Raw genomic sequence first — 16,341 nt, 5'->3', positions numbered from 1 at the left:
CCCAAAAACGCTATACCACGCCTCTGTTTGTCCAACAAATCACCAGGAACAGCAAAACAACGGAGAAAACATGCAGCAGCCACATCTACTTACTTTCACTTGGATTGTTTGATTAAATGGAAGGTTCAACAGTGTTTATTTATCTGTGAGGCAGTATAAATAATCATAGTAGATTATGCCTGAGAGATGGTTGGCCTGAAGGATCCATCTTATAGACAGTTAATCAGAGCTTCACTGCAGCAGATGTGATTCTGATGGCTTGACAGCTGAATGGTAACGACAGATCCAAATTGTAGATACTTATGGTACTGAAAGCCATTTCTAATAAAATCATTCCACCCCTGACCCGCTCTACAAATGTTGTGATGTGTGTTTCGTCCTATTATTTTTTATTTTAATCCCAGCCCCCGTAGGAGGCCTTTTGGTAGGCCGTCATTGTAAATAAGAAATTTGTTCTTAACCGACTTGCTTAGTTAAATAAACAAATGAACGATACAATCCTTATCCCAGCCCCTACCATAGATGTAGGGGCTGGTTTCAGTCCTTCCCCTAACCCTCCCCTGGCTATACGGTTTTATTTCAGCCCTATCCCAACGCTAGTGGTCTATGGTTCTCTGTGGTTCTTCCCCTAACTCCAGTCCCATCCCAGGCTGTCCTCCAACAGGGCAGGGCTGGACTAATCAGAGTTCTCCCTCCCTGCACTGCTCTGCTCTGCTCTCCAGTACCTATCCACCATGCGGTTCTCATTACCCCAACATATGGCTCCCATTTCACATTCCGAACCTTTTTTCCTGGGACAATTGCCTGTGTCCTTTATCAAGCTTTTTTAACGCTAATTAATCACTCGTTCTTTACTCCCCTCCTTTTCCCACGGCTGTGTGTGCAAATGTGTGTGTATACGTGCATGAATGGATGTATGCTCCAGGAGTGGTGTATGCTTCACTGGAGGCCCAGTTCCATCTCTCTAGGGGTCTGGTTCAAGAAACCGCTCCGTAGACCCATGTCAAAACCCAATACGTTCTTCACACTGACAGACTAGCATTAATGAAAATGTAATGGACGTCTTAAACCGCCACATTCATATGCAGAGATGATAAATAAAAATTCTCCACTTGGTATTTCATCCACACGATGTAAGAACCACATAAAGGTTGGTGGCACCTTAATTGGGGAGGACGGGCTCGTGGAAATGGCTGGAATGATATCAAATACGTCAAAATATATGGTTTCTGTGTGTTTGAAGCCATTCCATTTGCTCCGCTAATATTATGAGCCGTCCTCCCCTATGTAGCCTCGACTGGTAAGAACATGAATGGGTATGCATCACATGAAATCCAGACTGAATTCTCTCTGGATTCGGGATAAGGAGGTTGAATAAGTTAAGTCGTCTTAAAGATGGAATCTGCATTTGGGGAAAACGCCACCACTGTTTGCCCCGCACCTATGTTAATGTTTTTTTTGCAATACATAGATGTCCAAGGGGAATTGTTTTTATAAAAAATAAGTTTGTTGTAGTAATATCCCAAGTGTCTGTTCGTTGGAACCTAGCACTAATATTCCAATAGAAGAAAAATGCATGGTCATTTAGTTGTTTGTCAAACATCTCATTCCAAAATCATGGGCATTAATATGGAGTTGGTCCCCCCTTTGCTGCTATAACAGCCTTCTGCAAAGGCTTTCCACTAGATGTTAGAACATTGCTGGGATGTCCTTCCATTCATTAGTGAGGTTGGGCACCTATGTTGGGCGATTAGGCCTGGCTGTCAGTTCGCATTCCAATTCATCCCAAAGGTGTTCGATGTGGTTGAGGTCAGGACTCTGTGCAGGCCACACTGATCTCGACAAACCATTTCTGTATGGACCTCGCTTTGTGCACGGGGGCATTGTCATGCTGAAACAGGAAAGGGCCTTCCCCAAACTGTTGCCACAAAGTTGGAAGCACAGAATCGTCTAGAATGTAACTGTAGGCTGTAGCGTTAAGATTTCCCTTCACTGGAACTAAGGGGCCTAACCCGAACCATGAAAAACAGCCCCAGACCATTATTCCTCCTCCACCAAACTTGACCCTATGCATTCGGGCAGGTAGCGTTCTCTTGGCATCCGCCAAACCCAGATTCGTCTGTTGGACTGCCAGATGGTGAAGCGTGATTCATTACTCCAGAGAACACGTTTCCACTGCGCCAGTGTCCAATGGCAGCGAGTTTTACACCCCTCCAGCAGACGCTTAGCATTGCGCATTATGATCTTAGGCTTGTGTGCAGCTGCTCGGCCATCAAAACCCATTTCACGAAGCTCCCAACGAACAGTTCTTGTGCTGACGTTGTTTCCAGAGGCAGTTTGGAACTCAGTAGTGGGTGCTGCAACCGAGGACAGATGTTTTATTTTTTTACTTTTTTTTTTTTTACACGCTACGTGCTATTCCCTACAGGGATGCAAACTTCAGGGTCAAAAAAAAGTTGATACATGTTTCGCACGAAAAAAAAAAACTAAAAACTAAACTGCAAACACACACACACACACAGCTTCAAAAAGTTAGGCATCCAACAGAATTTCACACCATAAGAGATTCTTTTTAATTCAGATTTAGCTTAGAATACATTAGGCATATGCATCCTAACTTTGAAGCATCTCATTGAGTAGGCTATTTTTCCCTGTACCATCCAAATTTGTGCATAGCCAAGGTACCATGTTAGCTAGCCAGGTAACATGACTAAACAAGATCGTTTTTGATAAACTGAAAACTCACAGCCTGCGAGTAGTTTGAAACGGCCGGTGACATGGTTATAAAATGTAAAATCTGCGCCAATTCGCGGTAAGGTAGCTCCGGTATTATGGAGCGTAACTTTTGAGTAGTTTGGGTTAGAAACTTGCGGTTTTCAGTTATGTAAAAGGTGCAAGCATGACAGTCACCGTGCTCCTCTATGGCAGTGGTTGAAGCACTCATTCTGATATGACATCACGCTCTTTACTCTGATATTCTATTTGTAGGACGCATAGGGATGCATTCTGTGCTCAGTCATTCATTTTGATATGAGAAACACCATTATTCATTGTTAGAGTATTGGAACGTCACACCCCCAACCTACACCGTTTTTGTGCAGCTGCCTACCTGTGCTACGTAATACAGAAACCAAGCTTATAAATCTACTCCCTTGCTTATAAGTGTTCCGTGGGTTATTACACAGAAGTGAAGTAAGCGGAGGCAACAAAGTTCTGAGGAAAGCGGGTGGTAATGTAAACATGCCAACTTAGAAGCTAACGTAGCTAACGTAAACTAGCTAAGGTCAGGTAGCAATCATTAAGAAGTGTACGCAATTGAAACATGCATGAAACTATAATTTGCTTCTGATCAACTATAAAAATCACAGCTTTATTTCGAATACAGGTTGCTTACCTCGAGTTGCCCTCAAATGTGAGGGGCTCAATTAAAGATGCTTCAAATACAGCAGTTCTGCATACACCACTCCCTTCTTCCCTGATTCTCTGATGTTGCTATGGCAATCAAGCTGTTTTTAACCATCCTTGTAACTGTCACTTCTGCGAGGAGATCGCTTTCTAAACTAAAAAGGTCTACCTAAGAAGCATCAGCCTCTCGGTCTGATATGCGCTTTTGAACATGAGTGAGCTCCACATACTGCGCTGGCCTCGTCGTAGCCTTGACCAAGGAATTTGTTTACCGATATCCCCTTACATTCAATCAGTTAAATTATTTATTTTTCAAGGCCTGAGGCACTTTGATCAGTTACATTCTTGAAGCCCAAGAAACAAATATTTAGCTTCCTAGTACATACGGAAATTAAAAAGGTTTATGAATGGCTGCGGCGTTGTCCGGTACGCCAGTGTCCCTACAAAGTGCACTACTTTTGACTAGAGGCGTATAGGCCCTGATAAAAGTAGTGCACTAAATATAGGGAATTGGATGCATTTTGTTTCCAGCCTGCATGCCTGACCCTCGGTCTGAAACATTACCATATGCTATGACATTACTGAGCAAGAACTCACTGGATAATTTTTGTAAACAGAGGGCCTGTTTTTAACCTGCGGAGGGGCCAAGTTTCTCACACAAAGGCAAAAACAGGTGCTTAGACACAGAGGAATGATCACACACACACACACACACACACAAATATGTGGGCCTCCTTGGTATCCGCGAGAGACAAATCTCCGTGGCAGTGAAGAATGCCCCAACTACCCTCAGGAGGAGGGATGCCAAGTGCAAGTGAACACATGCGTTTTAACACTCATGCCTTTACCAGACACAGTCCTATCCTTCCATGAAAGCTTGACTTTGTCAGGCTTCTCTGCTAAGCTGATGGCTTTTCCAGCTTTGAAACCACACACAGTCTCTTCTCTCCCCTCTCCATGTTAAATGGATTTAGGGAGCTTCTGCACAGTTGACCTTAGCAGTCACACCACACGTGCCTGTTGAGGATGGTCGCTAACCCCATATCCTGACCAGCAGACAGGGCCAGAGCATAGTGCACTAAATAGGAAATAGGATGCCATTTGGGACATAGCCCAGCAAACAGGGCCAGAGAGGCAGAGCTTACTCCCTGGTATTCACAGCAGACAGGGCCAGAGGCAAAGCTGACCCCTTGGTATTCACAGTGGACAGGGGCAGAGATTGGCTGACCCCCTGGTCCATGTAGCAAACAAGGGCAGAGCAAGGCTGACTCCTCTGTTTCACCCAGCAGACAGGGGGAGAGAATAGCTGACCCCCCCCATGTCTTACCCAGCAGACATGGGCAGAGCAGGGCTGACCTGCCCCCAGCCGCTCAAAGTTGACACAATAACTGTGTTTAGTCAATTAGGATTTGACATTCAATTAAAGTTTGAAGCTGTGGCAAGTTCAGACAGACCTTTTAAAGGGAGAAAGCCATAAAGGGAAGCTTTAGACACCAATAAAACATTCAATTTAATTGTTTTAATTAAAAATAAAAAACATTTCCTTATATGTGAAGACATTGTGAAAAGAATAGTCTTGGACTCAAGCTTTTTGAAGACTGTAGCCCTATGGTGGGCTGAAAGAGAGCCTTATAAATAAACAACGTGGTTTCTCAATGTGTGCTTTGCTAAAGCAGGACACTGCGGAGTGATGATCCAAAGCCTGATCCAGTGATCCAGGTACTAAAGAGCTGAAGGGCTTCCTGTCTGTTCTAGTCCTGGCCAGCCAGGTTTAGCTGAAAGAGAGAGAGCTAATCTGCAAAATGACATTACCAAACACACCGTTACAACACAAACACACAGCAAGAAAATGTCTGCATGGTGAGGGACAGTGGGATTTGGAGTGTTGTGGTTCATGCTGTAAGAATGATGGATAATGACAAGAAAGCGGCTCGCTCCTCTCCTCTGACTCGATATTTATTTTATATATATATTTTTTAATTTAACTAGGCAAGTCAGCTAAGAACAAATTCTTATTCACAGTGACGGCCTACCAAAATGCAAAAGGCCTCCTGCGGGGACGGGGGCCTGGGATTAAAATAAAGAAATAAATACAACATAAATATAGGGCACAAACACACAACACTACATAAAGAGATACCTAAGACAACATAGCAAGGCAGCAACACATGACAACACAGCATGGTAGCAGCACAAAACATGGTACAAACATTATTGGGCACAGTCAACAGCACAAAGGTCAAAAAGGTAGAGACAACAATACATCACACAAAGCAGCCACAACTGTCAGTAAGAGTGTCCATGATTTAGTCTTTGAATGAAGAGATTGAGATAAAACTCGCCAGATGTAATGTTTGATGCAGCTCGTTCCAGTCGTAGCTGCAGTGAACTGAAAAGAGGAGCGACCCAGGGATGTGTGTGCTTTGGGGACCGTTAACAGAATGTGACTGGCAGAACAGGTTTTGTATGTGGAGGATGAGGGCTGCAGTAGATATCAGATAGGAGGGAGGCCTAAGAGGGTTTTATAAATAAGCATCAACCAGTGGATCTTGCGACAGGTACACAGAGATGACCAGTTTACAGAGTATAATAGAGTGCAGTGATGTGTCCTATAAGAAGCATTGAGGCAAATCTGATGGCCGAATGGTAAAGAACGTCTAGCCGCTCAAGAGCACCCTTACCTGCCAAGCTATAAATTATGTCTCCGTAATCTATCATGGGTAGCGTGGTCATCTGAATCAGGGTTAGTTTGGCAGCTGGGGTGAAAGAGGAGCAATTACAATCAAGGAAACAAAGTCTACATTTAACTTTAGCCTGCAGCTTTGATATGTGCTGAGAGAAGGACAGTGCACCGTCTAGCCATACTCCCAAATACTTGTATGAGGTGACTGCCTCAAGCTCTAAACCCTCAGAGGTAGTACTAACACCTGTGGGACGAGGGGCATTCTTCTTACCAAACCACATGACCTTTGTTTTGGAGGTGTTCAGAACAAGGTTAAGGGTAGAGAAAGCTTGTTGGACACTAAGAAAGCTTTGTTGTAGAGCATTTATCACAAAATCCAGGGAGGGGCCAGCTGAGTATAAGACTATCATCTGCATATAAATGGATGAGAGAGCTTCCTACTGCTTGATCTATGCTGTTGATGTAAATTGAGAAGAGCGTGGGGCCTAGGATTGAGCCTTGGGGTACTCCCTTGGTGACAGGCAGTGGCTGAGACAGCAGATTTTCTGACTATATACACTGCACTCTTTGAGAGGTAGTTAGCAAACCAGGCCAAAGACCCCTCAGAGACACCAATACACCTTAGCCAGCCCGCAGCATGGAATGGTCTACCGTATCAAACGCTTTGGTCAAGTCAATAAAAACAGCAACAAAATGTTGCTTAGAATCAAGGGCAATGGTGACAATTTAAGGTTGCAGTGACTCATCCATAACCTGAGTGGAAACCCGATTGCATATCAGAGAGAATACTACAGACATCAAGAAAGCCAGTCAGTTGATTATTGACAAGTTTTTCTAACACTTTTGATAAAACAGGGGAAATTAAAATAGGTCTATAACAGTTAGGATCAGCTTGATCTCCCCCTTTAAATAAAAGGATGAACTGTGGCTGCCTTCCAAGCAATGGGAACCTCCCCAGGAATGAGAGACAGGTTAAAAAGGTTGGAGATAGGCTTGGCGATGATAGGGGCACCAACCTTAAAGAAGAAAGGGTCTAAACCATCAGACCCAGATGTTTTTTGGGGTATAAGGAGCTCCTTTAGCACCTCGGACTCAGTGACTGCCTGCAGGGAGAAACTTTGTAGCGGGGCAGGGGGGGGGGGGAAGAGGGAGAAGCATTGGGGATAGTCGCATTAGAAGGGGTGGGAGATGAGCAAATGTTGAATGGGCAAGGAGGCATGGCTGAGTTAAATAGGAATCCTGACTTAATGAAGTGGTGATTACAGAGCTCAGCCATGTGCTTCTTGTCAGTAACAACAACATCAATATTAAGGGACATGGGCAGCTGTGAGAAGGAGGGTTTATTCTCCAGGTCTTTAACCGTTTTCCAGAACTTCTTGGGGTTAGACCCAGAGAGAGAGATCTGCTCCTTAAAGTAACTAACTTTGGCGTTCTGGATAGCCTGAGTGCACTTATTTCTCATTTGCCTGAACGCGAGCCAGTCAGCCCGAGTATGCGTGTGCCAAGCCTTTCGCCAAATGCAATTCTTAAGGTAGAGTAACTGCAAGATCACGGTCAAACCAGGGGCTGAACCTGTTTTTAATTCTCATTTTCTTTATGGGGGCGTGTTAACACCACTGAATATATAAAAAAAAGAAGGTCCAAGCGTCTTCGACAGAGGGGATCAAGCTGATTCTATACTATTTTACAGAGGCCAGTTCATTAAGGATGGCTTGCTCATTAAAGTTTTTTTAGCAAGCGTCCATGACAAATCAGGACAGGTCGTTTCGCTGAGAAGCCATTATGAACACAGGCTGTAAAACAGTGATCACTAAGGTCATTACAGAAAACATCAGACTGATACCTATAAGGATTATTTGTGAGGATAACATTGAGTAGCCTTTTCTGGGTGGTTGGAGTCATACCTTGTGGGATTGGTGACAATCAGAAAGATTTAGGGAGTCCCATTGCTTTAGGACATGGTAAAGTGGTTTAAGCATGTCCCAGTTTAGGTCACCTAGCAGGACAAATTCAGACTTAGTGTAAGGGACCAGGAGAGAGCTTAGGGCAGGTAGGGTACAGGCCAGTGCTGATGGAGGACGATAGCACCCAGCAACAGTCAACAAAGAGCTATTAGAAAGTTTAAATCTTAAAACCAGCAAATCAAATTGTTTGGGGACAGACTTGGTGGAGACAACCGAGCACTGAAGGTGATCCTTGGTAAAGATTGCCACTCACCCACCTTTGGAAGATCTGTCTTGCCGAAAAAGGTTATAACCAGAAAGGTTAACATCAGTATTCAAAACACTCTTAACCACATCTCAGTAATGACCAACATCTGGATTGGAGCTGTGAACCCACACTTTCAATTGATCCATTTTAGGTAATAAGCATCTAGTGTTAACGTGCAGAAAACACAGGCTTTTACAAGAGCAGAAATCAGTGAAGCAGATAGAGCACAAGTCAGAATTGGGGCTAGCAACAGTAGATGTGCATGTACACCCTGGACCATTTCCAGATATCAACAGTAATAGAATCAAGGCATGGCATAGGACAGGGCGAGCTCTGCAGTGTTGATTTATGACATCAATGTGCATCAGATGGAAACAAGATCATTTTGTACAGCAATTTCATCAGGTGACATGAATACAAAGTCAGCGAGAGGTGGATAGAATAGGCTGTGGAGGCCAAAAGTCTAACCAATAGTGAGTCAGCATCCCGAGTGTGGGAACAAACAGTCTGTCCCACGGTTGGGTAAAGAAAGTTTCTAGTCAAAGTATGCAGGAGTCATGAGGCAAAAAGCAAAATGCACAAGAAAAAAATTCAATATATAAAACGACTTGGAGCTAGCCATCGTAAGTTCAGACTCACTTGCCCCAACAGTGCGTGTGTGCTGGAGGCAGTGAAAGCTCGGGAGAGAGGCGGGAGGGTGGTGGGGGGCACCTGTACCAGATGGGGAGACGGGCCAGGACAGACAGTAAACAGATCACCAGGTGGAATCCAAGCAGCAGTGCAGCAGGCAAAGGGAGTAGGTGTCACACCCACTTGGGAGAAGCTTTTATTTCTGGAGGCAGATTTCTTGTTGAAGATGCCAATGAATGGTCTTTGAACAGTAGGAGGGGGCTTCAGAGGACACGTCAAAGGCTCACACTTGTTGGGTCCAAATACCTTTTACTTCACACCTTAGTGCTAATTGAATTTGTATCTGGCTGAGTTCAAGGTTAGAATGGTGTCCTCAGGTCTCTGCTGTTTGTTGACTAGAGCACCCTCCGTATAGCTTGCAAAATTAAATAACTTGGAAGCAGTAATTTCTCCAGTTAATTATGGTCAAAATTAAGTTGTAGGTTTGGAATTGATCTGGAGCAAAGGCCATGCTGTGGAGTGTAGCATCTTGCATATGTACCTGCCGAAAAATCCAAGTTTCTCTCACTCCAAATCTATCTTTTTGTAAAAAAAACATGTTGAAAAATGTGAGAGCTCACATTAAGCGGTCTTTGAGGGGGGGGGGGTCCCTCACTTGAATAAATGCATACATTATATTTACTATCTAAAATTGTGGATATTGAGCCACCAAATCAACATAAAGTGCAGTAACACTTCCTACGGCAACACAAGGTAACAAAACTACTATATTGAGCACCCTAACCTCTGTGGCTGCTCACGTTGTATGGTGGTAGTCATAAAATAACTACTGAGGACTAACAATGAACACCGGAGTGTACCTTGTGTTTCTTTAGCATTTGAAGGGACCACTGTGTAATCTCACTCTGGGGGTCTGCGCCTTTGTGTCACAGTAGTCATAATTAAAATACTGGTCAGTCGGGTCATATTGAAACACAGGAGAGTACCTTGTATCGTAACTTCATAGAGATGTCTGACTCTGGAGCTTTTGAAGAGACCACTGTATAATCTCATTCTGGGCTCTGAGCCTTTGGCAGGAAGTAGGAAGTGACCCGGGTAGCAGATCACTGATGAGGTAAAGAGGAATGATTGGATAATTGGTGGTAATGACTTCAGTCTGTCAGACTCATACAGTCGCTGTGTCTGAATACCCATACTAGCGTACTACACACTTAAACTGCATACTAATTCGGCGTTTGATCTAGTAGAAGTCACTGGTCTTTCCCGACTTGCGTGTTTCACTACAGCTGATAATCATATACATTTACACGCTGTACCAAAATGAACGAATGGCGGGACTCAACGCAATCGCGCATTAGATGACGCATTCAGAGTAGTATTTTCCAAATTTCACATTCTTTTTTCGCATACTATTTAATACGCTAATATGGGTATTCAGACACGGCCAGTCATTGAAAGTGTGCGGCTGCACACGTTTCTACAAAATTTAATTAGATAAACAATTCCACACAAAAGCAAAACTTATTTCTAACTCTGACCATTTCATTATTTATTCATTTCTTGCACGGGTTCATTCATAAAGCTAGCTTCTGAGCAGCCCATCAACAATGCAGTGCACCCTGGTAGGGTGGACAGACACACTGGACTTTTAATTCACTTTTAACATACCTCCCGTTTACCAGGGCCAAGCAGCCATTCTTCCCTAGCAGCAGGATTCCCTCCCTCCCTGCCAGTCAAAGGCAGGCAGCCATGCATCTGAAAGGCTCAGGCCTCCTCATTGAGAAAAGCTCCGGGGCGATGGCTCTGTCCCGATTCAGAGCTAGCCAACCAGGAACTTTCCCACAGAACAGACACAAAACTGCCTCCAAGGATACGAGCTGGTTGGGTGGTTTTCAATGCTCCCTCAAGGTGCTGGAGAGGAATAACTCTAAACCTTGTTACCACAATACACACACAGGTGCGAGCATGGAGCACACAGTTTCCATGTGTAACTCTGTGTTGTCGTTTGTGTCGCACTGCTTTACTTTTATCTTGGGCAGGTCGCAGTTGTAAATGAGAACGCGTTCTCAACTGGCCTACCTGGTTAAATAAAAAAAATAAACAGAACAAATTTCAGCATGAACACACACTCTCCCTCTTACAAACTCTCTCTCCCTCCACACACCATCAACCCCATGAAGCAAATGCACCTCCCTCCCCGACATCATTCATCTGCAGCCAGATGTTACAGACATAAGAAAAGAGAGAACAAGAGCGGGTTTTTTTCTTTGGAGTTTGTGATTAACAAAGACAAAGTGAAGGAAACATGTGTCCCACATGTGCAGTCAAGCCAGGGCTGGTAAGAGATCCCAAGGCCACCACAATAAAAGACTTGGCCAGGCCACTGTTTGTGTACGTCTGGAGACATTGTAAAACATTGTCCTTTTTCTTTCCATCCCTTTGACACTGTAAATCAAGGCATGACTAGGAATCATAAGGACATTGACAATGCGTGCAAAACACACTAATGTAGGGTTACACTCCAGGAATTCACAATTCTGTCTTTTCTCATACATCAGACACAAATTGACATCTTGTTTTATGGTTTTGTCTTTTGGAGTCTATTCACAACAAGGAACCTAAAACAGAGTCGTATTGTGATTAGTGCTATTGCTGCTATCAATGTTATTGTTGCCTCTGATCGCATGGCTGTCCACATAAAAGGAAGTACAGCAGACCATTGAAACAATTGGGCAGCAGTCTTCCAAATTACAAATCAGAACATTTATTTTATGCCAACAAAATACACATTGTGTGTGGACCGTGTACTCTTCAAAATAGACTAATGCATTTCCCTTATTACATTTAGTTCAGAGAAACGTTACGTGTCGAGTTCTCTGCAATGTTTTTAAACATTTTAACCGGTCCATAGAGGTAAAACAGGGACCCTCTTCAAACAACTCTCGTTGTCCCAGGTAGTATGGCGGGACTTTGTGGTTGTAAGCACAAAAGGAAACCAAAGGGGTGATTTCACCTGGCCTGCGTCCCAAACGGAACCTTATTCCCGTTATAGTGCACCACTTTCACTGTGTCAAAAGTTGTGTACTACATAGGGAATAGGGTGCCATTTGGGACACATGGCCTGTTACATAAAATGTGTTGATTGCATTTTTCCTCCAGACTTCCGCTGAAACCAAGGATGCAATTCCCAGATTTATCCATTATGAAAAAGTTCCATTCTTCAACTGTCGATCACTTGCAAACGAATATGTTTCATAGTTTGGCTGACGTTACAGAATGACGGTTTGTGCCATCGGTGAAACAGTTCTAACAAGCATTTTTAAACATGATACATTTTTGTTACATTTCATTTGTGGAATTTCTTTCCTTCTAAATGCGTTTGAGCCAAATCAGTTGTATTGTGACAAGGTAGGGGTGGTATACAGAAGATAGCCCTATTTGGTAAAATACCAAGAACAGCTCAAATAAGCAAAGAGAAAACGACAGTGCATCATTGCTTTAAGACATGAAGGTCAGTCAATCCGGAAAATGTCAAGAACTTTGAATGTTGCTTGGCACTTTTTTCATTATTATTACACAGAATTAGGCATAATGACAATGATTATTCTCTAATCATTATACTTCATGCCCCCTCTATACTTCATGCCACCCCTTGTGCCATGTCTACTGTCACAACATTGTAATGACAATTGGCAGTGAAATGGGACTGTACTATGGTCAACACCTTTTTGGAGACAATGGATCTGACACACACACACACACACACACACACACACACACACACACACCTCACCTGCAACAGTTTCACCTTTTACAACTAATAGCCATTTCCAACTGTAGTTGGGCTACAAACTGTCCACTACTGGCTAGATTCCACCTTTTTGTAGGTGTAAAGTACTTGTGTAAAAACACTTTAAAGTACTACTTAAGTAGTATCTGTACTTTACCATTTAACTTTTACTTCACTACATTTCCTAAAGAAAATAACGTACTTTTTACTCCCTTTTCCCTGACACCCAAAAGTACTCGTTACATTTTGAATGCTTAGCAGAACAAGAAAATGGTCCAATTCACACATTTATCAAGAGAACATCCCTTGGTCATCCCTACCGCCTCTGACCTGGAGGACGCACTAAACACAAATACCCTGCCTATCCATAAATTAAAAACAAGTTCTTTACTTTTACTCAAGTAGGACAATTGGGTACTTTTCCCACCACTGGTAACATGGTTGTATGTAAATCCTTCGTGGGTTTATTGGGATAGTCTATTATTATAATAAAAGATCACTGACGGAAAAGGTAAAGTAGAAGATACATATCTTTCAACCAAAGCTTGGACTTCTTGAAGTGTTCACTTCTTTTGTTTAAAAAAACTTCCGGCCAAAATGTTTAGCTATAATTTCCACATCTAGGTTTAAACAAAATGTGAAATTGAACATGAGAAGGACTCAGCAAGCTACGAGATTTGGAATTTGACGCGCACTCATGACACGACGTTAATCTGTAGCTTTTTCAGAAATCTCGGATATTTTTTTTTACCTTATTGTTGCATTTTTCCGAGTTTCCTTTCTTGGTGCCTGGTGCCTGTGAGGCGGAGTAGTAGTTCGAAAACAGGAATACAATTGTGGCTAGATTAAGTAGTCTCGCTCGCGCAGCCATACCCTCTCTAGTCCATGCAGACTATCTACTGTGGAGCTCGATCCGTCCCAGAATGTTGTCTCTGTGATGCTGGTGTAGTGGGGCTGTGGCCTGTAGTAGCCTACCTACAGCTCTTGAAGTTGGTTTGCATAAAGTTAGTAGGCTATTTGGTCACTTTTTATCTGCCCACCGTAAATATGTGATATCATGTTCTTTCACCCTGGAATCACACAGACCTCTTCTTGGAAATCTCCAATAAAGTTGCTAAATTGTCACCACCTGTTCACAAGCTCCTCAGGTATACGCCCCCCTTTCAACCTGTAATATGTCTTGAAGCACCCCAAGGCTGTTCACTTACGCAAATACAGAGAACATTTGACAATTGACTCCTATGGGTTGAAAACCTTACATTTTCAAGTTTCCATAAGGGCTACCGGTATCTGTAGCCTACATTTGACATAATTTACATATTACAAAACAACATAAACTGTGTTCGAATACTCATACTCATCTCATACTCACCGCACTAACCATACTATTTGTGACGTGAATTGAGTATGCTTATTGGTCATAGTATGGATATAGTTAGTATGCCAAAAGTTCCCGGATGTTGTACTAAATTCGCCAAAATACAAAGTATACATGCAGAGGACACTATTTCATACTTTTAGGGCCCATAATGCAATTCTTCCGAAAGTGGGCATGACTTTTCAAATAAGTTATGTTACACGTTATGTTGGCTGACAATTTGTTAGCCACACTATCCTTACGAACCGCATAGCATTGCAGCAGTATGTACAGGTATGTTAGCTAGTTACCTAACATTAGTTGGATACTAATACATCAAACTTGCCAGGCAGTATATTAACTATCTGCTATGTAACTAACTAACCAACGTTTATTGACTTATTCACATCATTCTTAGCTAAGTGGTATAGTCGTTGTGCGTTTCAATGGACATTGAGAACGTTAGCATTGTCACATCTGGTGGCTTATCCGTTGAAAAAGTGTCAACCTACAAATACCTAGGTATTTGGTTGGATGACAAGTTGTCCTTTGAAGTTCATGTGGATAATCTTGTGACAAAGCTTAAAATTAAATTGGATTTTAATTTTTTGTAATAAGGCTTGCTTCCCGCTTATGGCTAGAAAGAAGCTTTATTCAGGCCACTTTTCTCTCTGTAATTGTTTATGGTGACTTGTTGTATGTGCATGCAACCTCCTCCGTCTTACAGAGACTGGACTCTGTTTATCATGCATCTTTGCACTTTATTACAAATGCCAAGTCACTCACCCACCATTGCACATTGTACCAAATGGTAGGTTGGACCTCACTTTCTATGCGCAGAAAGATACATTTGTATGTGTTCATCTACAAAGCACTTTTGGGTCTAGTCTCCTTCACCACCAGCAGTTACCATACCCGGTCTGCTAGGTGGTTGCTACTTAAAGTCCCCAGGACATTCACAGTATTAGTCAAGACTGCCTTCTCTTCTTGTGCACTAGATGCATGGAATAATCTACAATCCATGCTTCATATAGATATGTTACTGCCACTGAATGAATAAAAAATATGGATGGGAGACTGTTACAGAGGAGTGTAAATGCTTTTTAAAAATGTTGTATTGTTGTATGTTTTAGTTATGTAATGTATTGATTGTTGCTGCCTTCTTGGCCGGTTCTCCCTTGAAAAAGAGACTCTGGGTCTCAATGGGCTTTTCCTGGTTAAATTTCAGAGCACTCTAGTGCCCCGTTGAATATGGCCGGTGTCAGTAAACGTGGGGGGAAAAAAGTGTAATAAATTGTTGCCAGCAGCACAGTTACAGTCACCAACGCTCTGGATAACATGAAAACAGCCTAACCAGCTCTGCTATGGCAAGTAAAATGGTCAGAGTGAGGTGTTCTCTCATTTGTGTCTGGAAGTAGCTAGCCAACGTTAGCCAGTTGGCTTGGATGCTTGACTGCTGTTGAACGCTCGGATCAACCCTACTCCTCGCCCAGAGAGTCCAGTGTGTGCTCTGAACTCTCCAAGAGCGAAACGCTCTGAATTTACAATCTGATAACGCTCTGGAACGCCCAGAGCACACTCTGGCACTGCAGATTGAATTTACGAACACACCCGAAATCGTAAAATGTTTACCTAGTCATTTGTTATGCTAACAAGCTAGCAAGAGGTTGCATAGAAACAGCAGTGGCGGTTCTAACTTGTATGGCTCCCTGGGCGAACCGCCCCTACAGCGCCCCCCCGTCCCCCTCAAAAAAAAGCACCATTCTGCACTAACTGTAATTTTTATTCAGACATTTGTAATAACACAAATAAATAATCATAACATTTAAAACTATATAAATATACAAATATATGCAAAAATAAGACACATAAATATCAAAAAGAAGTAACAAAGACAAATAGAAACAAATTTGTGTTGATTTGGCACTCGAGCATCAATACATTACCCATCCCCCAACACTGTCAACCAAGAGTCAAGGCTAAACCAATTCAACTTGGTGGTGTGCAGACTGGTTTTATATTATTGTTAACTACTTCGTACAAACCAGAAAAAAATGCAACAATATGTCTGTGAAACTATATATTCACAGTATTATAAATGAATTGTGGTATATTTGGTAGCATTTCGTAGGGTGACTGATTTTACTAATTGCATTAATACTGTACAAAGTTAGAGGTGCGCTATTTGATAGATTCCCCCACTCCCCCTACTCTTGGACTTCCAGTGGGGAGATCTGAGGTCAACCTACCCTCACCCCCGCCCAT

At 42.7% G+C, this 16,341-nt stretch overlaps 1 protein-coding gene across 2 annotated transcripts in view; it reads right to left on the bottom strand.

The window, feature by feature from the left end:
• LOC115151042 (interleukin-17 receptor D-like) overlaps positions 1–13,876 on the bottom strand; it is a 49,639-nt gene extending 35,763 nt beyond the window's left edge. The window contains exon 1 of one of the 2 annotated variants that reach the window (XM_029694965.1): positions 13,471–13,876. In XM_029694965.1, coding sequence (XP_029550825.1) covers positions 13,471–13,590 — 120 coding nt within the window. In that variant the 5' untranslated portion in view covers positions 13,591–13,876. The remainder of the gene's footprint in view (positions 1–13,470) is intronic. The other variant, XM_029694964.1, reaches the window with a different exon arrangement.
• Positions 13,877–16,341: the final 2,465 nt, after the last annotated feature.

The sequence above is a fragment of the Salmo trutta genome, chromosome 16 (genome assembly GCF_901001165.1).
Source record: "Salmo trutta chromosome 16, fSalTru1.1, whole genome shotgun sequence".
Taxonomy (NCBI): domain Eukaryota; kingdom Metazoa; phylum Chordata; class Actinopteri; order Salmoniformes; family Salmonidae; genus Salmo; species Salmo trutta.
This window is presented reverse-complemented; position numbering and strand designations above follow the sequence as displayed.